This window comes from Rhinopithecus bieti, unplaced genomic scaffold (assembly GCF_001698545.2).
Source record: "Rhinopithecus bieti isolate Rb0 unplaced genomic scaffold, ASM169854v2 scaffold_5025, whole genome shotgun sequence".
Lineage (NCBI taxonomy): Eukaryota > Metazoa > Chordata > Mammalia > Primates > Cercopithecidae > Rhinopithecus > Rhinopithecus bieti.
In genome coordinates, this window is record NW_016804637.1 from 708,544 (window position 1) to 729,057 (window position 20,514).

Sequence of the window (20,514 nt, forward strand, 5' to 3'; positions counted from 1 at the left end):
GGTCTCGATCTCCTGACCTCGTGATCCGCCCGTCTCGGCCTCCCAAAGTGCTGGGATTACAGGCTTGAGCCACCGCGCCCGGCCTTATTTATTTATTTTTTTGAGACGGAGTCTCACTCGTCACCCAGGCTGGAGTGCAGTGGTGCAATCTTGGCTCACTGCAAGCTCCACCTCCCGGATTCACGCCATTCTCCTGCCTCAGCCTCCTGAGTAGCTGGGACTACAGGCACCCGCCACCATGCCCGGCTAATTTTTTGAATTTTTAGTAGAGACGGGGTTTCACCATGCTAGCCAGGATGGTCTCGATCTCCTGATGTCGTGATTCACCTGCCTCGGCCTCCCAAAGTGCTGGGATTACAGGCTTGAGCCACCATGCCCAGCCACTTATTTTACTTTTTGAGACAGAGTTTCACTCTGTTGTCCAGGCTGGAGTGCAGTGGCACCATCATGGCTCAATGCAGCATTGAACTCCCAGGCTCAGGTGATCCTCCCACCTCAGCCTTCCAACTAGCTGGGACTACAGACATGGTCCACTATGTCTGGCTAATTTTTCTATGTATATATATTTTCAATTCTCATTCAACACCTTTGGTAAATTTTTGTATTTTTTGTAGAGACGGGGTTTCACCATCTTGCCCAGGCTGGTGTTGAACTCCTATGCTCAAGTGATTCACCTGCTTTACCCTTCCAAATATTTTAGTTTTTGAGAAAGGTCTCACTATGTTGCCTAAACTGGTCTTGAACTCCTGATCTCAAGCAATCCTCCTACCTCAGCCTCCCAAAGAGCTGGGAATGGCAAAAATGTTACTTATCAAAATGAAAGGGCGGGTGTGGTAGTTCACTCCTATAATCCCAGCACTTTGGGAGTGCAAGGCAGGCGGATCACCTGAGGTCAGGAGTTCAAGACCAGCCTGGCCAACACAGTGAAACCCCATCTCTATTAAAAATACAACAATTTGCCGGGCGTGTTGGCACATGCCTGTAATCCCAGTTACTCCAGAGGCTGAGGCAGGAGAATCGCTTGAACCTGGAAGGCAGAGGTTGCAGTGAGCCGAGATGGCGCCACTGCACTCCAGACGGGGAGACAGAGCAAGACCCTGTCTCAAAAAACAAAAACAAAAACAAACAAAAAACAAAACAAAACGAGAGAGAATAGATCATAGAATAAAAGCATTTCAGCTCAAATTTTATTTAGTTCATTATTATTATTTTTTGTAGCGTCGGAGTCTTGCTATGTTACTCGGGCTGGCCTCAAGGGATCCTCTTGCCTCAGTTTGCAAAATGCTGGGATTACAGACGAGCATCACCACGCCAGGCCACAACCCGAACTTTAAAAAGAAAATCTAAGTGGTCTTAGAAGAGTTTGCAAGTCACCTGACCAGTGTGGTACCTCCTTAAGGAGGGCCTCGGAGGCCTAATGAAAAAGGCTTATATAAAAGGTTCATGACCAGCTCTGCCAGTGATGAACATGTGTTAAGTCGTTCTGCTGTCCCAACTCCTGGACCAAGGTGGCTCGGAATTAGCTTCAGCTAATACACAACAAAGACGGGGGGCAGAAAGGCTCCCCAAACTTGCGCAAATCCAGTGAGAAAACACTTTGCACATCATCTGTCTCAGTTGTTCTGCAGGTGAGGCACACTCACAGCTGCACTCCCCCAGGCAAGCAGTTGGCCAGGACTCGGGGGGCTCAGGGTTTCATCTCGGGGCCTCTGCCTGCACCAGGGAGTGGGCCTGGCTCAGGGTGAGCCTGTCCTTTTTTTCCTTCTGCAAGACCTGCTCCTCCCACAGCGCCTGGTCCACCTGATCGTCGGTGAGCACGACAGGCTTGTACTTCTCATCGAAGAGTCGCTCGTTGGTCTCGGAATGCAGCTGCTGCGGCCCGACCACCCGCAAACGCGCCGGCAGGTGCAGGAATTCGTCGTCGTTGATGTCGCAGTCGCGCATCCGGGCCCCCAGCACCCACCAGCGACCCACGAAGCCCACGTCCAGGACCCGGCCGGGGAAGTCGGTCCAGCGGGGCTGCAGGTAGCGACAGCGCGCCTGGTAGAGGCTGGCCTGGGCGTCGAAGGGCGCCTCGTACACCAGGGAGCAGAGCCCCAGGTTGACGTGGCGCAGGCGGCCACGGCCCCGCAACCAGAGCAGCCGCTGCACGAAGGCTTCGGACTCGCGGTTGCGGGTGGCCGGCGCCAGCAGCAGGAGGGTCCCCGACGCCTCCAGCAGCGCCTCCTCGAAAGCACCCTCGCTCGGCGCCAGCGTGAAGCAGGCCGCCGCGCCGCCCAGCAGCCCCACATACACGGCCGCGCGCCCCGGCCGGGCACTAGCCTCCGCCGCCGCGTCCCTGCAGGCCTCGGCGTAGTCCCGGAGCAGCGCGCGGGCCCAGGACCCTGAGGGGAGAGGAGCGCGGTAACAGTGATCCGGCCGCGGCGGCCACCCACCCTGCCGCCTTCCGCTGCTACTCACCCAGCCGCGCCCACACTCCCGGTTTCGCCGCTGCAGGGTCGCCCGCCTCTGCGCGGCGCCGGGACCAAAATCTCCTCAGAGCCGCCGCGGCCATCCTCTTCCGTCTTGGGGGTCCTTGCTCCGGGAAGAAACTCTTGACACCCGAAGTTAAGAGCCCGGGAGGCTCTTCTGCGCAAGCGCCAACTTTACCGGAAGTGGCTTCCCAACGGGAAAGGATAGAAAGAGGACCGGCGCCGGATGTTGCTGTCCGATCGGGGTCGGGTAGGCTCTGACGGGTAGGCAAGCTGCGCAGTCGCACAGAGCCCCAGCCACGCCGGCCCAGGTGGCCTCCGGTGAGGGGGGCGGAGCGCACCTGTGGCGACGGGGCGACGAGTTCAAGCCTCCGTGGGTGCAGCTGGCCGCCAGGTAGGGCTGGGGGCCGAGGGACTGGCGTGGGGGGAGCGTGCCTGACCGGTCTTGTCCTCAGCGAGGCATGCGGAGACGCCCCTGAACGACCATGGCATCGGCTGACGACCTGACCTTCCACGGTGAGTGCGGCCACGACGAGGCCGGATCTCCTACTCCTGCCCCTTGCCAGAACCTCCCCCCCCCATGCGGCTTCCAACTTCTCTACCCCAAATCCTAGGCGGCTGTGAACCCTGACCCAGGAGTGAGACCCATCCCTGACTCGAACCCCGCCCCCGCCCTGAACTCAGACCTCAAACCCGAGCCTCATGTCCCCAGACCCTGACCCCATCCCAGGGCCAACCCTAAGTTGCAGTTCCACTTTAGGAGGAAGGGAACAGACGCCCTCCGGATGCCTCCAAACTGAGGAAGTTGGGCCCCACCTTGGGGGAGATCAATGGCTCAGCAGAGCCTCCGCCCCCAGATGAGCATTGATTTGGCTGGAGCCCAGTCGAATTCTTTCCACCCCTCAAGCGTGCGTGTGTCCCATATCCCTCCTCCACAGAATTCGAGGAAGCCACTAATCTTCTGGCTGAGACCCCAGATGCAGCCACAACCAGCAGAAGTGATCAGCTGACCCCACAAGGGCACGTGGCTGTGGCCGTGGGCTCAGGTGGCAGCTATGGAGCCGAGGATGAGGTGGAGGAGGAGAGTGACAAGGCTGCGGTGAGTCCCTGTGTCCTGCCTCTGTGCAGCCCCGGCTGATCCAGCCTGTCGGGGCAGGCACTGAATGCCCGCAATGTGCAGCTCCTGCAGGAGCAGCAGCAGCAGCCCGGATTCTGGACCTTCAGCTACTATCAGAGCTTCTTTGACGTGGACACCTCACAGGTCAGGCCTGGGGAAGCAGGTGGGGTGGGGCTCAGAGTTACGCTCAGGGTTCAGCCACACTTTCCCTGGGCAGGGTGCTGGTGATGGCGAGTGCTGGTGAAGGAACTGTGGTGCTCTCAAAGGGTTATGGTGGGACTGGTTATGGATCGGGACTGTAAGGAACACAGGGACACACACATGCGCGTTGGGTTAGAGAAAGCCTCCTGTGGAGGTGACGGAATTGGCTGAAACCTAAAATAAAGGAGAAGGAAACGCTTCCCCGGGAATGGGGGTGGGAGGGGAGCTGAAGTATGTTCGCAGGCAAAGGGAACACGCATATGGCAGAAAACAAGAGGCTGGGGGGCAGTAGCTCCTACCTGCAAAATCCCAGCACTTCGGGGACCGAGGTGGGCAGATCACCTGAGTCAGGAGTTCAACGACCACATCCTGGGCAAAACGCGTGAAACCTCGTCTCTACTAAAAATACAAAAAATTATCTGAGCATGGGCGGGCGCCTGTTAGTCACTGCTACTTGGGAGGTCCTGAGGCAGAGAATGGCGTGAACCGCAGGGAGGCGGAGCTCACAGTGAGCTGAGATGGGGCGACCTACACGGCCAGGCCTGGGTGAGCAGAGCGAGACTCGTCTCAAAACAAAAACAAGACGGCGGCGGCATGGTGGCTCACCACCGGTAATCCTAGTATTTGGAGGGGCTGAGGTGGGCATAGTACGCTGAGGTCAGTAAGTCGAGACCAGCCTGGTCAACATGGCGAAACCTGTCTCTGACTAAAATAACAAAAATTAGTCACGCCGTGTGGCTCAAACCTCGTAAACGTCCAGCTACCCAGGTGGCTGAGCCAGGAAGTTGCTGAGCCCGGATAGCAGAGGTTGCAGTGAGCGGAGATCGTGTCGCTCAGCACTCTATCCCTCCAGGCTGGCCGACCAGAGTGAGACTGTTCTAAAAAAAAAAAAACAACAAAAAAAAAAAAGAGGGAAAGGCTGAGTTCTTTCAAGTGGGGCATGGAGAGAGGAGGATGGAGGTCAGCAGGGAAGGAGCCTCTCAGGACAAGGGAGAAGCTCCTGGCAGGCCTCCATCCTTGACCTCAGCCTTGCCCCCAGGTCTTGAACCGGATCAAAGGCTCACTGCTGCCCTGGCCTGGCCACAACTTTGTGCGGCACCATCTGCGGAATCGGCCGGATCTGTATGGTGAGTGAGGTGCATTCGGTTCCTTGATGGATCACTCAGCAAATGTGACCTGAGCTGCAGACGCCAGTGTACAGCTGAGGACAAATGAGTCACTCAAAGAGTGTGACTTACCTGCTGTTCAGGGAGACAGAGACATGAAGGACTGCAGAGAGTGGCGGGTAGAGAACATATAAGAGGAGCGGCCTTGCTGTTTTGCAGGGTGCAGGAGGGCAGGCCTCCCTGAGCAGGGTGAGGGAATGAGCCTTGTTGGCAACAGGAGGGGTAGTGGTAGGGGAGACCTAGGAAAAGAGGGTTCCAGAAACAGCATAAGCTTCATGGCAGGAACTTGCATGAACTGCAGGGTGGCATTACCACTGAAGCAAGTGAGCTGCAGGGAGGTCACAGGTCGGGGGATGGATCACACAGGCCTCACATGCTGTGGCAAGAAGGGATCTTTTTTTTTCCTTCGGAAAGAGTCTCGCTCTGTCACCCAGGCTGGAGTGCAGTGATGTGATCTCAGCTCACTGCAATCTTCGCCTCCTGCATTCAAGCGATTCTCCTGCTTCAGCCTCCTGAGTGGCTGAGATTACAGGCACGCACCACCATGCCCGGCTAATTTTTATATTTTTAGTAGGGATGAAGTTTCACCGTGTTAGCCAGGCTCGTCTCAAACTCCTGACCTCAGGTGATCCACCCGCCTCAGCCTCCCTGAGTGCTGGAATTAAAAGCATGAGTCACTGTACCTGGCCGAGAATGGATCTTTACGTTTTCTCAGGGTCCCTCTCATCATCATGGGTTGGGAGGGCAGAAGCCAGGAGGCTGGGATGGAGGCGGCCACATGGTGGGGACTGTGGATGTGGAGAGTGGCACTGGGTTCTGGAACATGCTGGGGAAGTAGAAGCGACTGGCTTTGTGGCTAGATAGATGGGGGTGGGGGAGTGGGAGGGTAGGAGCCAAGGCAGGCTCTAGGGATTTCTGCCTAGATAGAGTTGCCACTTATCCACAGGACCAGCTGGGCAGTGAGGGCAGAGCACCAGGGCATGGGTGAAGCCGCAGATGCCCACCTGGGAGCTTCAACTGGAGCCTGCAGTGCTCAGGGCAGAGCCCTGGGCTCTAGAGGAGGGATAAGGCCCTGGGCTTGAAGGAGGTCACACCAGGGGTGAATGCAGACATGGAAGGGGCCGAGGACTTGGCCCGGCTGCTCCCCATGGCTGAAGGGGTCAGACAGTCAAAGAGGAGGTGACAGGGGTTGAGGAATTGGCACCAATGAGGTGAGACACAGACCAAGGTGTGCAGTGCTGAGTGTTTCTGGGAGGGGGATGAACTGAGAGCCAGCACTGGGCTCAGCCACCAGGAGGCCCCCCGTGACCTGGTGAGTCAGGCAAGGTGCTTAGGAAGAGGCTGGGGTCTCAGCACAGTTCAGTCAGGACACATCTGTCTGCTTGTCCTGGGAGTGCAGGGCCCGGGACTCTGACTGTGCCCCCCATCCTCAGGCCCCTTCTGGATCTGTGCCACGTTGGCCTTCGTCTTGGCTGTCACTGGCAACCTGACGCTGGTGCTGGCCCAGAGGAGAGACCCCTCCATCCACTACAGCCCCCAGTTCCACAAGGGTAAGCAGGCGGGCAGGCCCGATGCCTGGCAGGGCCCCGGGGGGGCAGGGGGTGACTGCTTACCTTGCCCCCAGTGACCGTGGCAGGCATCAGCATCTACTGCTACGCGTGGCTGGTGCCCCTGGCCCTGTGGGGTTTTCTGCGGTGGCGCAAGGGTGTCCGGGAGCGCATGGGGCCCTACACCTTCCTGGAGACCGTGTGCGTCTACGGCTACTCCCTCTTTGTCTTCATCCCCATGGTGGTGAGTGTGGCCTGGCACGGAGTGGGTGGTGGCTGTGTGGGGACACTGGCAGGGTCACCTGCTGCCTCATTCCCATGATGGTGAGGGTGGCCTGGTGCGGAGTGGGTGGTGGCTGTGGGGACTGGCATGGTCACCTGCTGCCGTGTTGCTCCCAGGTCCTGTGGCTCATCCCTGTGCCTTGGCTGCAGTGGCTCTTTGGGGCACTGGCCCTGGGCCTGTCGGCCACCGGGCTGGTATTCACCCTCTGGCCTGTGGTCCGTGAGGACACCAGGCTGGTGGCCATGGTGCTGCTGTCTGCGGTTGTGCTGCTCCACGCACTCCTGGCTGTGGGCTGTAAGGTACGGGTCTGGGGTGGCCACAGGTGGGGCTGAGGGGCTGGGGGGGCGTGGGCCGGCCCTGCCTCTGACCCCAGGGGTCTTGTACAGTTGTACTTCTTCCAGTCGCTGCCTCCGGAGAACGTGGCTCCTCCACCCCAAATCACATCTCTGCCCTCAAACATCGCGCTGCCCCCTACCCTGCCACAGTCCATGCCCCCCTCCTAGAAAGGCCCGGGTCCCACAGGTAAGGACTGTTCCCAGCTGGGCCAAGGGGGCTGCTCTCCCACGCCCAGTCAAGGTGGGAGGTTCTGGGGACACTCCCAGACAATTCTTCTTTCAGGCAACACCTAAGTGGACCAACCCCTATGCCTGTCCTGCCCCCCAGATGATGACTGAAGGCTCCCTTGACACCTTGAGATGACTCCGCTACTTTCCAGACTTTTCTTACAAAGCAAACACTTTTATTTTCTATGCAAAGGTGATTCAGAGAATTTATATAAAGGCGGGAGAGGGGCAGCCGAGCAGGGAGCTTTGGGACAGGGCTGGGGCCCCCATATCCCCCTGGGCCACCTGCTTTCCCTCTCATGGCTCCCCTGGACAGGAGAGAGAGCCAAGGGGGCGCTCCAGCCTGGACAGCACCCGCTCCAGCTTGGGTGCACACATGGCGGGCCTGGGTCTGAGCTCCAGCATCTGAGTTTGGGGGGGTCAGAAACAGGGAAGCAGAAGGAGAAGAAAACTGCCTGTGCTGCAACACGTTTCCTTGTTTATTTTTTCTTTTTTTTTTTTTTCTGGAGGGAGAGGTCCCTGCAAGGTCCCTTCCCAGGCAGGGGAGGGACGGAAATGCCGTCACAGTAGTAGGGACTGGAGCGTCTACAAGGATGGAGGGGAGCTACTCAGGCCTAACACTAGCTACAAGGAAAAAGGACGCCTTCCGTGACAGATCTTTGAGGTGTCTGTGTCTGCCCCAAGTGGCCGGCAGTGGCCTTCCCTCCGGGCCCAAGGCCTGCAGCCACCTGCTCTAACTCTGGGTTGGGGGGTGCTGGGGGGACTGCAGGGGCTCGGGGACAGGACAGCAGCAAGAGGCAGGGGCCGAGGACGGAGGCTTTCCCGACAGTGGGGTGGGTTGTACATTCAAGTGTGAGGTGAACCCTTTGGTGGGGAGGGGGCCCCTGAAGCCTCGGCGGGGCCACCCCTCCCCGCGGCGCCTCTGAGTCTAGGGAGGGGCTGCTGGCTCGGCCCGGCCGGCCTGGCTTCACAGAGGGTCTGCGGATTGACACTGGTTCTTTTCGTAAAAAAATAAAATTAAAAAAAGCAGCATGTCACGTCCGTTGTGACCAAGGCCTGGTCGTTGAAGGGGAGGCCCCGCCTGGCCAGGCTACCTTCCCACTGGAGACAGGCAGGGGAACAGGTGCTAAGGGACCTGGCAGGCAGGGCTGGCAGGCCCCATGGCGCCTGTTCCAACAGATGACAATCCCAGGTCAGGGTGGAGTGGGCAGGAGGGGGACGAGGGCTCCCATGACATGATTTTGTGTAAAATATGGCAGCGACACACGCTCAGGGCTGGGAGGTGGGGGTTAGGTTGGGGATGGCGGCAACATCGTGTAAAAAAGTGTCCCAGTTCCCATAGCAAAGAGGGCTGTGACTGGGTGTTCGGGCTTCTCCAGTACAAGGGGGAAAGCCGCCCGGCGGGGGGGCGGGCGGGGACATCATTTGGTTTCCTGGTGCTGTCAGTCCGTGGGGCAGGCCCCTAGCTCCCGTAGTGCATGGTGTTGGTCGGGATGGACATGGGTGACGCCATGGAGATGGCAGGGCCGCCCATGGTGAACTGGCTGTTGACTGCATAATGGGCACTGGTGCCGCCACCACCGCTGCCCTGGGCGCCGGAGGACCCTGTGGGGCAGGCGATGGCAGTGAGGGGCTGCCCTGGCCCACCCAGCCCCCAGGCAGAGTCAGAGAGAGAGAGAAAGGGCAAGAGGGCAGGCGGGCGGCCGGACAGAGGATGGCAACTCACGCTAGCTCGGCCCCCATGGGCCCTGCCCCCACCACCTCATTACCTTGGACAATCCCCGTGCTCATTATGGAGCCCATCCGGGAGTGGGTGTGATTGACAATCCCCGTGTTGGCTGCGCAGCAAGAGGGAGGAAAGAAGGAAGGGAGACGGCGTCACCGCCCCCAGCCACCCAGCCCATGCGCAGCAGCAGGCTGCAGAGCGAGGCAGAGAGGACGGAGGGACTCGGCCGAGAGCCCCCTGGAAGAGGAAAAGGCGAAAGGACCAAGCACAGGCCGACCCTGCTTGCCACAGGCCCTTCCCGGCCTCTGGGCAGTCCTGGGCACAGCTCTCTGCTGCCCCTGGCCCTGGGGGACACTCACCTAAAGGAATCAGGTTGTTGTGGCCCACGCTGGAGCCACTGGCAATAACACTGCTCAGGTCGTAGGCGGTCGGCATCCCTGTGCCCAGAGAGGGAGACGTCAGGGCTGGAGGCACAGGGGCCAGGCCTGGGGTGAGGGCGGCCTCCCGGGTTGGCTGGGCATTGGGGTGTGCCCTGCTCACCTGCCACGGCCATCCCGCTGCTGAGGTTGTAGGTGCTGCCCGTGTTCCACATGTTTTCCGAGGGAGATGTGTAGTGGGAGCCGGGTGGGGGTGAGGGTGTCGTGCCCGTGTATCTGTGACAGAGACAGAGCCATGGGCAGGGGCAAGGGGGCTGCAGGGCCAGGGCGCCCCACCCCTGCAGGTAGGGTGCCCCTCCTACCTGAAGAAGGGGTTTTTCAGATCCAGGAGGTTACTGGACTTAGAGCCGGTCTGGTCCACCTGGGCCACAATACTGATGTCGTAGCTCTGTCTGTGGAGAGGGTGCAGGCTGCGGCGTGAGTGGCTGGGCAGATGGACCCCTGCCCCCCCCCCACCAGCCCCAGGGAGCAGTCACACCTCTTGTTGGCAATAAGCAGACATGTCCCTGAGAGCGTGTCCCCTGCCTTGGCGAACAGTGGTGACTGGAACAGGCACCGCACCTGGTACCAGTGAGTCAGGGGCTCTGTCGGGGCTGTGGACAGCCACACGGTCATTCTGTGGAGCAGGGACAGGCACGTACTTGACTGGGCCAGCGCCATCACTGGAGCCACCACCTTGTATGCCTTGAGTCCTCCCCAAGCACCTGCCCCCTCTGCCAGGGACCCCTGGGACCCTGGAGCAGAGACGGGCTGGCCCCCAGGCATTCCCAGACACATACATGAGCAGGCATACATGTACACACGAGGGACCTGCGGCCAAGAGATCCCTACTCACCCTGACGTGTGCCAAGAGACAGACACAGGCCCATGAGGGACAGACACTGGGAACACAGGACACAGGACACACACACACCACACACACACCCCACCCACAACAGTCTCTTGCTCTGAGACGGGCTCTCACTCCCATTGGAAGGGATGGTGGAACCTGGAGCCATGTTCCACCCTCCCAGTCAGGTTGCAGCTGCAGGAAGCCCTGGGAGTGGGGAGGAGGGAGCACGGGCTGCTCTGCGGCACTCACATGGAGCCGATGAAAGCAACGTCAAACCAGAAAGCCAGGCCATGGACCAGCCCTGAATGCAGCATGTGGAATTTGAATGGGATTTCTATCCTGGAAGGCAAAGGGCAGTGGCTGCTGGGGAAGCCAGACAGGCGCTGCCAAGAGAGAAGAGGGGGTGCCAGGTGCAGAGGCCCGGGGTCCCCGCCCACCACCTGCCCTGGGACGGCAGGATGCCAGTGGCCCTGACCTTCGTCCTGAGGCAGGCCTAGGAGGATGGAGTGTGGGTGCCGGTACCTGTGCAAATCTCCTTCTTTGGCTTCTAAGAAGTTCACCGTGTACTTGACAGACTTGGCCATCAGGATCCGGATGTCAAATGTGTCCTAGGAGAGAAAACAGGTGTGACCTGGCATCTGGTGCCAAGGCCGACATAGAAGGGGAGAACCCTGCCCCTCCCCCCACGTCTGGCCACGGCTTCTAGGCTGTGCAGCTAAAACTAGCTTGATCTTCTCAGACACGCTGCGAGGAGGGTGAACTGGCACAACACCACCAAGGGCAATTAGGTGACAGCTCTCAAAATGACAAGTGTTTATCCACATAAAAGATTTGGCACTACAGGAATTTAACCTCCAGATACATGAATACATCAACAAACTTACATGTATAATTACAGATTGTCCGTGGTAGCGACACACTGGAAACCATCTAATTAAACTAATGATGGCTCACCCATCAAAGACCATGCAGATGTGAGAAAGAATGAAGAGGCTCTTTATAAACAGATGGGGAAAGATCTCCAAGTTAAATCATTAAGCAAGTTAACCAAAAAAGCAAGTTAAAGAACTAGGTGCTAGGCGGGTGTGGAATTGCATGCCTGTAACTCCAGCTACTCAGGAGGCTGAGGCAGGAGGATCACTTAAGCCCAAGACTGTGAATCAAGCCTGGGAAACACAGGGAGACCCTGTCTCTTAAAAACATCATCAACAACAACACTGTTGCTGCTGTCCACTCCCAGCGACGTTTGTATCTGACTAACACACCTGCCATGAACTATGTCAACCAAATAAAATATAAAAAAAGAATAAACCAGTTGTTGGCAGCACTGGTAACCAACCAGAGCAGCCAGGACTTTGGGGATCAAGCTCCTGGAAAGGAGGGAAGTGCCGTTTCTGGAGGGAGCCCTTTCTGGCCTCTGCCTTTTCCCCATGGGGAGGGCAGAAAACGGCCACCTCGACCTTTCAGCAGCTTCCCTGGGTGGGGAAAGCAAAATGGGAGCTCAAGGTTACCAAGGCAGCTTGGACTCAAGGGGCTGTGATGTCAAAGCAAAGGGCAATAAGTGCAGGAGGGCGAGGTGGGTGGTGCACACTCAGTGCACTTGTGAAATTGGCCAACTCCTGAGCTTCAAGTGGGGCAGGGCATCAGAGGCTAAGACACCAAGCAGAAAGCTGCTAATAAGAGGCTTAAGGCCAGGTGCAGTGGCTTACACCTATAATCCCAGCACTTTGGGAGGCCAAGGCGGGCGGATCACCTGAGGTCAGGAGTTTTAAGACTAGCCTGGGTAACACAGTAAGGCCCCACGTCTACAAAAAAATAAATTGGCTGGGCATGGTGGCACACTCCCATAGTCCCAGCTACTTGGGAGGCTGAGGCAGGAGGATCACTTGTATCTGGGAGGTCGAGGCTGAAGTAAGCCATGAAGTGATTGAGCCACTGTACTCCAGCCTGGGGAACAGAGTGAGACCCTGTTTCAAAAAACAACAATCAAACCTAACGGGTGGTTCAGCAGCATACTGGTAATGAGGCTCACCGCTGGGCTTGCATTAAGAGTACCGAGGGCTGTACCCTGAAGCAGCGCTTCTCAAACTGTAGTCCCTTCCAAGGCACCCTCATAATAATACAACATTTTCATAATACCACCAAAATATTTCCTGCTTTTTTCACTCATTCACTCCCCAGTGATATCACAAAAGACTGAACACGCTGGGCATGGTGGCTCATGCCTGTGATCCCAGCACTTTGGGAGGCCAAGGTGGGTGGATCACCTGAGGTTAGGAATTCAAGACCAGCCTGGCCAACATGGTCCAAACCCCATCTCTACTAAAATTACAAAAACTAGGCGGGTGTGGTGGTGCATGCCTGTAGTCCCAGCTACTCAGGAGGCTGAAGCAAGAGAATTGCTTGAACCCTGGAGGCGGAGGTTGCAGTGAGCCAAGATTGCGCCACTGCACACACCAGCCTGGGTGAAAGAGCTAGACTCTCTCTCAAAAAAAAAAAAAAAAAAAAAGTGAGGGGCGGGGCTGTGTGTGGTGGCTCACGTCTGTAATCCCAGCATTTTGGGAGGCTGAGGCAGGCGGATCACCTAAGGTCAGGAGTTTCAGACCAGCCTGGCCAACATAGCAAAACCCCATCTCTACTAAAATTACAAAAAATTAGCTGGGAGTAGTGGCAAGCGCCTGTAATCCCAGCTACTCAGGAGGCTTAGAATTGCTTGAGCCCGGGAAGTGGAGGTTGCAGTGAGCTGAGATCACGCCACAGCACTCCAGCCTGGGCAACAGAGCAAGATTCCGTCTCAAAAAAAAAAAGAAAAAGAAAATGGATGGAAAAGACAGAAAAGAGTATAAGAATCATCTGAGATATGGTGAAAAGGTCCCCTGTACATATAATCGGAATCCCAGAAGGAGAAAGAGAATGGGGCAGAGGTAGTGTTTAAAGAGATATTATCCAAGATTGTCCAAGAGTTTCCCAAAACACATGAAAAACATCAAGAGCAGGGGGAAAACAGAATAAAACAGAACTTTTTTTTTTTATTTTGAGACAGAGTCTCGCTCTGTTACCCAGGCTGGAGTGCAGTGGCGCGATCTCGGCTCACTGCAAGCTCCGCCTCCCGGGTTCACGCCATTCTCCTGCCTCAGCCTCCCAAATAGCTGGGACTACAGGCGTCCCCACCACGCCTGACTAATTTGTTTTGTTATTTTCAGTAGAGACGGGGTTTCACCCTGTTAGCCAGAATGGTCTCGATCTCCTGACCTCATGATCCACCTGCCTCGGCCTCCCAAAATGTTGGGATTACAGGCGTGAGCCACTGTGCCCAGCCCGGAAACTTATTTTTTTAAAGGAAGGCAAAAAAGTAAAGAAACAGGTCACATTAATAGAAAAATAAAAGATCATAGATTTACACCCACACAAGTTTATTAAATGTAAATGGTCTAAATATTCTAAAAGACAAAAATGTTCAATCTTGTTTAAAAAAAAAAAAACTCAAGACCCAATTGTATGGTACTTACAAAAAACAAATCTTTTTTTTTTTTTTTTTTTTTTTTTTNCTCCACACATGCCACCAGGCGGCAACCATCAGTGTCACTGAATTGAAGCTGGAGAAAGGGAGCAGCGAAACTCACTCGCTGGGGAATGAGAGAGTTTCCTCCCCACTGAAATACTGTAGGGCAGGGCAAAGAGCACTGAGATGGGAGTCCAGAGATGACACATTGCAGTGTGACCTTGAGCAACTCAGTTTTCCTCCCTGCATCTCTTTTCTTGTCACCAAAATCAGGGGATGAAATCAGTCTATCTGATTCCAAACACTCGGTGTAAACTTCAGGCATTGGGCACCCCAGGGCTGAGCTGTTCCCTCGAGCAGTGGTTCTCCACTGGGGGTGATTCTGCCCCCCAGGGGACACTTGGCAATGTCTGGAGAATTTTTGGTTGTCACCACCGGAGTGTGAATGTGGCTGGCATGTAAGTAAATAAAGGCCAAAGATGCTGCTGAGTAGCATGGGACAGCCCCCACAACTGAGATATTTTATTTATTTTAATTTAATTTTTTTTTTTTTTTGAGATGGCGTCTCGCTCTGTGGCCGGCCCAGGCTGGAGTGAGTGGCGCAATCTCAGTTCACTGCAAGCTCCACCTCCCGGGTTCCCGCCATTCTCCTGCCTCAGCCTCCCGAGTAGCTGGGACCACAAGCGCCGCCACCACGCCAGGCTCATATTTTGTATTTTTAGTAGAGACGGGGTTTCACCGTGTTAGCCAGGATGGTCTCGATCTCCCGACCTTGTGATCCACCCGCCTCGGCCTCCCAAAGTGCTGGGATTACAGGCGTGAGCCACCGCATCCGGCCTATTTTAATTTTAAAAATAGTGATGGTGTCTCTATGTTGCCCAGGCTGATCTTGAACTCCTGAGCCTAAATGCCCCTCCTGCCTTAGCCTCATCTAATAATGGTCCGCATGTATTGCATGTTTGCTGTATGCTAAGTGTCTACATGCATTGACACTTTTGGCCCAAATCTTTGTGAGAGAGCTCTGTGCAGGGCAGAGGAGAGGGCTCAGAGAGGGGCCGTAGCTTCCTGAGGGCTGCACAGCTGCAGAGCAATGGCAAGTGATCACTGCAGCAGTGCCCTGGAGGCCTTACTCACCACCACAGGCTGCCGGAAATACTCATCCACCGCGGCGCCTCGGAGGGCGGACAGGTCCACTCCATGGAACGATGGCTGGTACCTGTGGACAGGCCCCAGCCCCACAGCAAAGTCAGGGCTGCAGAAGAGGCAGGTGGGGTAGCCCTGCCTTCTCTCCCAGTCAGCCCTCATCTAGCCCAAGTCTTTCAGAAAAAGAGTGGGGGCCCCCTTGGGAGCTGGGGTGTCCCTGAGAAGGCAGGCTGTGGGGCCCAGGCGGGACACCAGGGCACACTCACCAAAAGTTGGCCTTGGTGAACTGCTCCATGTAGAGCTGCTCATCCGTGAAGGGTGCAAGGTGGACGTCACCAATGGTAGGAAACATGTTTCCTGGGAGTGGGGCAGGGAGGGATGCCGGTGTCAGGTGACGCATCCCACAGTGCCTGGCAGAGCTTTCAAAGAACACCAAGACCCCTAACCCTGGGTGCTCCCAGCCTGTCACCCATGCGTCCCTGCACTCCTGTGACAGCATAACCGAGCGCCTATTTCTAATGAGTGTTTCATCACCACCACGGGCACTTGACCTGCACCAGCTCATGGATTCCACCTGAGACTGGGAGGCCGGTAGCTCATCTTTATGTCCCATTACTAGGCCTGGGAGCTGTGAGGGACCTGCTAGAGCCTCACAGGGAAGCGGGCAGTGCCCAGGATGCAGCCAGGTGCTGCCTCTCAGGCCCTGCCGCCTGTGCACGTATGCAGCCGGGAAAGCAAAGCAAAGTTGCTCTGGACAGAGGGAGGGTGGGCCCCAGGCTACCCCAGCACCACTGGGGACCTCAGTTGAGGCCAAGAGCTGGTGGGGGAAGCTGAATCCACACCATAGGGGCTGCCTAGGTTCTGGCACAGGAACCCAGCCGGCAGGGTGGGCCACTTGGCCTGCCTGGTCTGGGCACACAGACTGAGAGGGAAGGGCAGGGCCTCCCTCTGTGACTCAAGGGCAGACACATGAGTCAGGGCCAGCAGCAGGGAGGGCCAGGGCCCCACAGCCCCGCCTGCCCAAAGGAGCACCTGGCCTCCAGATGTAGGCCCCCCAGCCTGGCAAGCCGGGGAAGGAGGTCCTGAGGTATCAGTGGGACTCTGCCTCCTCCTTACGCCACCAGGCTGTACCCGAGGTGAAAGCTGTGCGGCTGCAGCTGCTGGAACGGGGAGGGAGATGCACATGCTGCGGCTTCTGCCCTGGGGGACCTGGGGGCACCATGGGAAGTGAGCCAGCCTGGAAGGAACCTCTGGCTCCTGCTGACCAGGAGCATGTGACTGGGAGAGGGGAGGACTGCCTTTAACCCCTGGAGCACCCCCCCCAACAGGCTCGGCCTCCCCCGTCCCCACAAGCTGGCTGCTGGGCCATGGGGGGTGCATGCAGCTGCCCACAGAGCCTGACTCCCGTCTGGCCTCATATCCCGTCAGGAGGGGCCCCCTCTGCTGGGGCTGTCCCCACCCCCACCCCCACCATCAGGGCAGAAGGGGAGGAGAGTGGGGCCCACAGCCCCTGGAGCAGCCTTGCCTCCCATACTCACACCCGAGACATGGGACACAGCTGGGGGATGCCACTTCCCACCTCCAGGAGCACAGCCAGCCAGGACCCTAGGGCCTGGATCCAGGGAGGGCCAGAGGACTCTAGTGGAAGCTTTCTCCCGCCCCTGCCTGCACAGGCCCTACCAGCCTGCTGCTGCCCACGCTCCATCCCATGGCTGCTACCCTGGCTGGGGACCCATCCCCTGCCACACGCACACACAGCTGCTTGCCTGTACAGAAATGCTCAGACACGCATGTACCTAGCATGAGAAGAGCCACAGACACATGCCTCAGGCGTCAGGGCTGCAGAGACCCCAAGACAGATGGGCAGATAGAAACAGTCACCTAGGCCAGGCACAGTGGCTCACGCCTATAATCCCAGCAGTTTGGGAGGCTGAGGCGGGCGGATCACCTGAGGTCAGGAGTTTGTGACCAGCCTGACCAACATGGTGAAACCCCGTCTCTCCTAAAAATACAAAACTTAGCCAGGCATGGTGGTACATGCCTGTAATCCCAGCTACTCAGGAGGCTGAAGCATGAAAATCGCTCGAACTGGGGAGGTGGAGGTTGCAGTGAGCCGAGATTGCACCACTGCACTCCATCCTGGGCAACAAGAGTGAAACTCTGTCTCAAAAAAAGAAGCACTCACCCAGTGACCAGAGGCCATACCCAGAGGCACGGATGGGAAGTGACAGATGGGCTTGCCAGACAGCTACCTCACCTCCTCACACATGTACACCCGCAGCCACATCCCTGCATTTGTACACATGTTCGCCTACCCCACCGCCTGGACTGTGAGGAGAGCAGGGCTTGTTGGGGAACTGCTGATCACAGAACCTGTCCCAATCCCCACTCGCAGCCAGAGGCTGTCCCGCAGGAGCAGGACATGGGATGGCAGAGGTGCCAGGAGCTCCTCCATACCCTGTGCGGGCGGGTGGGCAGCTGGGTGTCTGGCCGTATTTGGGGCCCGGGACTCCAGAAGCCACAGCTGGCTGGAGTGGGGTTGGGGTGGGAGTGTGGAGAAAGCCCAGGCTTCCCTGCACCCTGGGCCACCGACAGCAAGCAGGGAGCTGAAGCACTGACGGCCTGGCTCTCGGGCAGCCAGGGGCTCCACCGAGGGGCCTGGCCTGTGTACCCGCAATGCTCACCGCTGGGCTTCAGGTACTTCTTGGCGTGGAGGTAGCTCTCCAGCATGCGCTCGTTGAAGAGCATGTAGCCCATGGGCTCCGAGATGATGATGTCCACCTGCTCGGGGAGCGACACCTCCTCCACCTTGCCCGGGATGACCACGATGCGGTCTGTCAGGTTGTTACTCTTCACCAAGACCTGCAGGCGGGCAGGGCCGTGTGGGCTTCCCTGCGTCTTCCTGCCGTGGGGCCCTCCCTAGACCACCTCTCAAAAGACAGCCTCCACCTGCACATGGCCATCGGGTCCCCCTCTGCCACCTTCGCTGGTGCCCCAACCATGGCTGCGATTGGCCATAGCCTGTTAAGAGCTCACTGTGGGCCGGGTGCGGTGCCTCAAGCCTGCAATCCCAGCAGTTTGGGAGGCCGAGGCAGGCAGATTGCTTGAGCTCATAAGTTGGGAGACTAGTCTGGCCAACATGGCAAAACCCTGTCTCTACTAAAAATACAAAAAAAAAAAATTGAGACAGATTTTCACTCTGTTGTCCAGGCTGGAGGCAGTGGTGCCATCTCGGCTCACTGCAACCTCTGCCTCCCAGATTCTAGCGATTCTCCCACCTCAGCCTCCCGAGTGGCTGGGCCTACAGGCACCCACCGCCATGCCCGGCTAATTCTTTGTATTTTTGTAGAGACGGGGTTTCGCCATGTTGGTCAGGCTGGTCTCGAACTCCTGACCTCAGGTGATCCGCCCGCCTAAGCCTCCCAAAGTGGTAGGATTAGAGGACAGCAGCGTCGGCCATGTGAAGACCTGGAAGGAGTCTGAATGTCACTACGGACACAATGCAGCTAAAGCAACAGCGGCATGGCTGGGCATGGGGGTGCTCTGCAGCTGCAAGACAGAGCAAGGAGGGTCCCTCCATGACCCAGGCGACCCCAGATCCATGGGAGAGGCAGAGCAGGGAGAGGAAGGTGCAGCCTCTGCTGGTGTGAGCGGACGCTCACGTCTACAGCCACGGAACAGCTTTGCTCAAACTTTATGGCCATAGCTCCTCTCTCGTGATGGGGCTAGAGGGTGGGAGCAGGGGTAGGTGAGGACAGCACGCTGTTTGCTCTTTTTTAGCTTTTACATTTTGAACTTTGTGAATGAAGGTTTCAGTGCAAAAAAAAAGAAAGAAAACAGGGAAATGACCTGTGCCCCTGACTGCCGGTCATGAGGGGAAATCATCTCAGGCCTTGAAGCCCCTCCCTGCAATGACTGTTTTGGGGACAACAAAGAGATCAAAGCACAGAAGTAACGTCCCCAGCCCCCTGGGGGTTCCCAGGCTTCTCTAGGCTGGGGCCGGAATGGCACTCATGGGCGAGGACGAGGCTGGGTGGGCACCAGCGGGCCACTGACCTCGGCGTGCTGGGCCATGGTGCTGGCCTCCACCGCGTAGATTTTCCGTGCTCCAGCTTGGGCGGCAAAAAACGACAGGATCCCGGAGCCACAGCCAACGTCAAGAACGATCTAAGGGAGGAGTGGGAGGTGAGAGCCAGACACAGGAGGTGATGGTGATCGGGAGGTGACAGTGATCATAAGGGATGTGCAAGTCATGAGGTGTCAACACCTGGGTCTGTCTTCACTCTCAATGTTTGCCCTTTATGGACTCTTGGTCAAAATGAAGTGAGAATTCAAGATGAGCCATGGGCCAGTCCTCTGGGAGAAGCCCTGGGGAAGCTCCCGGTCGGCCCCAACCTTGGGGCCTGCAGCCCTCCGGATCGTCTGGGGCGAGAGGCATGGGCCTCCCCTGGAAGCTCACTGCCAGTTGAAAAGCATTTTTCCACGGCCTCTGCAGTTTTAGCATGGAGGAAAGGGCCCGAGGCGTCGGCGGCAGCGTCTCCCAGTTCCATGCTGACTCGTGGTGCCTGGAGAAGTAGCCTGTCTCGGCTGGGGTAGGTGAGCCGCCCAAGCCCTGGGGCCAGCTAGGTTCCCCGCAGGGCTACTGGCCCCCGTGATCGTCACTCATGGCAGAGTCCAGGCCAGGGTCTGGGAGAACACACCACCTGTTCTGGATTTGTGGGATTGCTTCCACATGAGCAGACCAAGGGCAGACATTCCTGGTGGTGATAGGCATGAGCTTTTGAAGGACAAATGCTCTGGGCACAGTGAGTGCCTGCAAGGGAAGCTGGCGTCAGGTGGGAAGGCCTCAGGGTACCGCTCAGAGCTCCAGATGAATCAGGAAATGAATCTCCATCCTCAGGGAGCGGGAAGGGACTTCACCAACAGAGGATGCCCTTCCCAGACCTCGGTGGCCGGGAGGAGGCTCGGCATGGCCCAGCTGGGGCCGACACTCCTGTGTCAGGACAACCCCTCCCTGGGGCCCAGGGCCTACCGTCCTCTGGGATGGTAAGCGATGCTAGAGGGGCATGACCCAGACGCTGGATGAGGAAGATCCACGTGGAGAGATCCCCAAAATACTCGGAGGAAAAAAACAGGCTTCCATTTGATTCAAAAGAGATAACAGGCCGGGTGTAATCTCAGCACTTTGGGAGGCTGAGGTGGACGAACTGCTTGAGGCCAGAAGTTTGAGACCAGCCTGGGCAACATGGCAGAATCCCATCTCAACTAAAAATACAAAAATCAGCCAAGCATGGTGGCACATGACTGTAATCCCAGCTACTTGGGTGGCTGAGGCACAAGAATTGCTTGAACCCAGGAGGCAGAGGCTGCAGTGAGCTGAGATTGTGCCACTGCACTACAGCCTGGGGGACAGAGTGATAATCTATCTCAAAAAAACCCCAAAAGGCCGGGCGCGGTGGCTCAAGCCTGTAATCCCAGCACTTTGGGAGGCCGAGACGGGCGGATCACGAGGTCAGGAGGTCAAGA

At 57.4% G+C, this 20,514-nt stretch overlaps 3 protein-coding genes across 8 annotated transcripts in view; 1 reads left to right on the forward strand and 2 right to left on the reverse strand.

Moving 5' to 3' along the window:
- Window positions 1–1,153: 1,153 nt before the first annotated feature.
- TIMM29 (translocase of inner mitochondrial membrane 29) lies at window positions 1,154–2,649 on the reverse strand. The gene is made up of 2 exons (XM_017869504.1): window positions 2,461–2,649; window positions 1,154–2,384 (listed from the first exon to the last, which is right to left on the reverse strand). The coding sequence occupies exons 1-2, from the start codon at window positions 2,552–2,554 to the stop codon at window positions 1,696–1,698; spliced, it is 783 nt and encodes a 260-aa protein (XP_017724993.1). The 5' UTR covers window positions 2,555–2,649; the 3' UTR covers window positions 1,154–1,695.
- A 51-nt stretch (window positions 2,650–2,700) lies between these two features.
- Window positions 2,701–8,377, forward strand: YIPF2 (Yip1 domain family member 2). Of its 4 annotated transcripts, none has more exons than XM_017869502.1 (9): window positions 2,701–2,987; window positions 3,410–3,570; window positions 3,652–3,732; window positions 4,829–4,916; window positions 6,389–6,505; window positions 6,580–6,746; window positions 6,902–7,084; window positions 7,187–7,307; window positions 7,404–8,351. In XM_017869502.1, exons 1-8 carry the CDS (start codon window positions 2,957–2,959, stop codon window positions 7,286–7,288), a joined length of 930 nt encoding a protein of 309 aa, XP_017724991.1. In that variant the 5' UTR covers window positions 2,701–2,956; the 3' UTR covers window positions 7,289–7,307; window positions 7,404–8,351. The 4 variants fall into 4 exon arrangements, with proteins under 4 accessions (XP_017724991.1, XP_017724990.1, XP_017724989.1 ...); XM_017869501.1 differs by having other exon boundaries at window positions 2,703–2,987; window positions 7,172–7,307; window positions 7,449–8,377; XM_017869500.1 differs by having other exon boundaries at window positions 2,703–2,987; window positions 7,172–7,307; window positions 7,388–8,351.
- CARM1 (coactivator associated arginine methyltransferase 1) overlaps window positions 7,838–20,514 on the reverse strand; it is a 19,560-nt gene continuing 6,883 nt past the window's right edge. The window contains exons 4-15 of one of the 3 annotated variants that reach the window (XM_017869497.1): window positions 19,045–19,155; window positions 17,673–17,850; window positions 15,255–15,345; window positions 14,980–15,061; window positions 10,866–10,951; window positions 10,593–10,682; window positions 9,990–10,127; window positions 9,814–9,903; window positions 9,615–9,727; window positions 9,434–9,511; window positions 9,118–9,186; window positions 7,838–8,953 (exon numbers count right to left, since the gene is read on the reverse strand). In XM_017869497.1, the coding sequence (XP_017724986.1) occupies window positions 8,811–8,953; window positions 9,118–9,186; window positions 9,434–9,511; window positions 9,615–9,727; window positions 9,814–9,903; window positions 9,990–10,127; window positions 10,593–10,682; window positions 10,866–10,951; window positions 14,980–15,061; window positions 15,255–15,345; window positions 17,673–17,850; window positions 19,045–19,155 (1,269 nt within the window). In that variant the 3' untranslated portion in view covers window positions 7,838–8,810. Of the gene's footprint in view, window positions 8,954–9,117; window positions 9,187–9,433; window positions 9,728–9,813; window positions 9,904–9,989; window positions 10,128–10,592; window positions 10,683–10,865; window positions 10,952–14,979; window positions 15,062–15,254; window positions 15,346–17,672; window positions 17,851–19,044; window positions 19,156–20,514 lie in introns of all 3 variants that reach the window. The other 2 variants (XM_017869498.1, XM_017869496.1) reach the window with 2 other exon arrangements.

Bases quoted from the DNA above. Each gene is read 5' to 3' on its own strand.
- YIPF2 (XM_017869501.1), top strand. From the start codon at position 2,957: ATGGCATCGGCTGACGACCTGACCTTCCACG. The intron at 2,988-3,409 runs GTGAGTGCGGCC...CCTCCTCCACAG, and splicing joins TGACGACCTGACCTTCCACG to AATTCGAGGAAGCCACTAAT. The intron at 3,571-3,651 runs GTGAGTCCCTGT...CGCAATGTGCAG, and splicing joins AGGAGAGTGACAAGGCTGCG to CTCCTGCAGGAGCAGCAGCA.
- TIMM29 (XM_017869504.1), bottom strand. From the start codon at position 2,554: ATGGCCGCGGCGGCTCTGAGGAGATTTTGGTCCCGGCGCCGCGCAGAG. The intron at 2,385-2,460 runs GTGAGTAGCAGC...CTCTCCCCTCAG, and splicing joins GGGAGTGTGGGCGCGGCTGG to GGTCCTGGGCCCGCGCGCTG.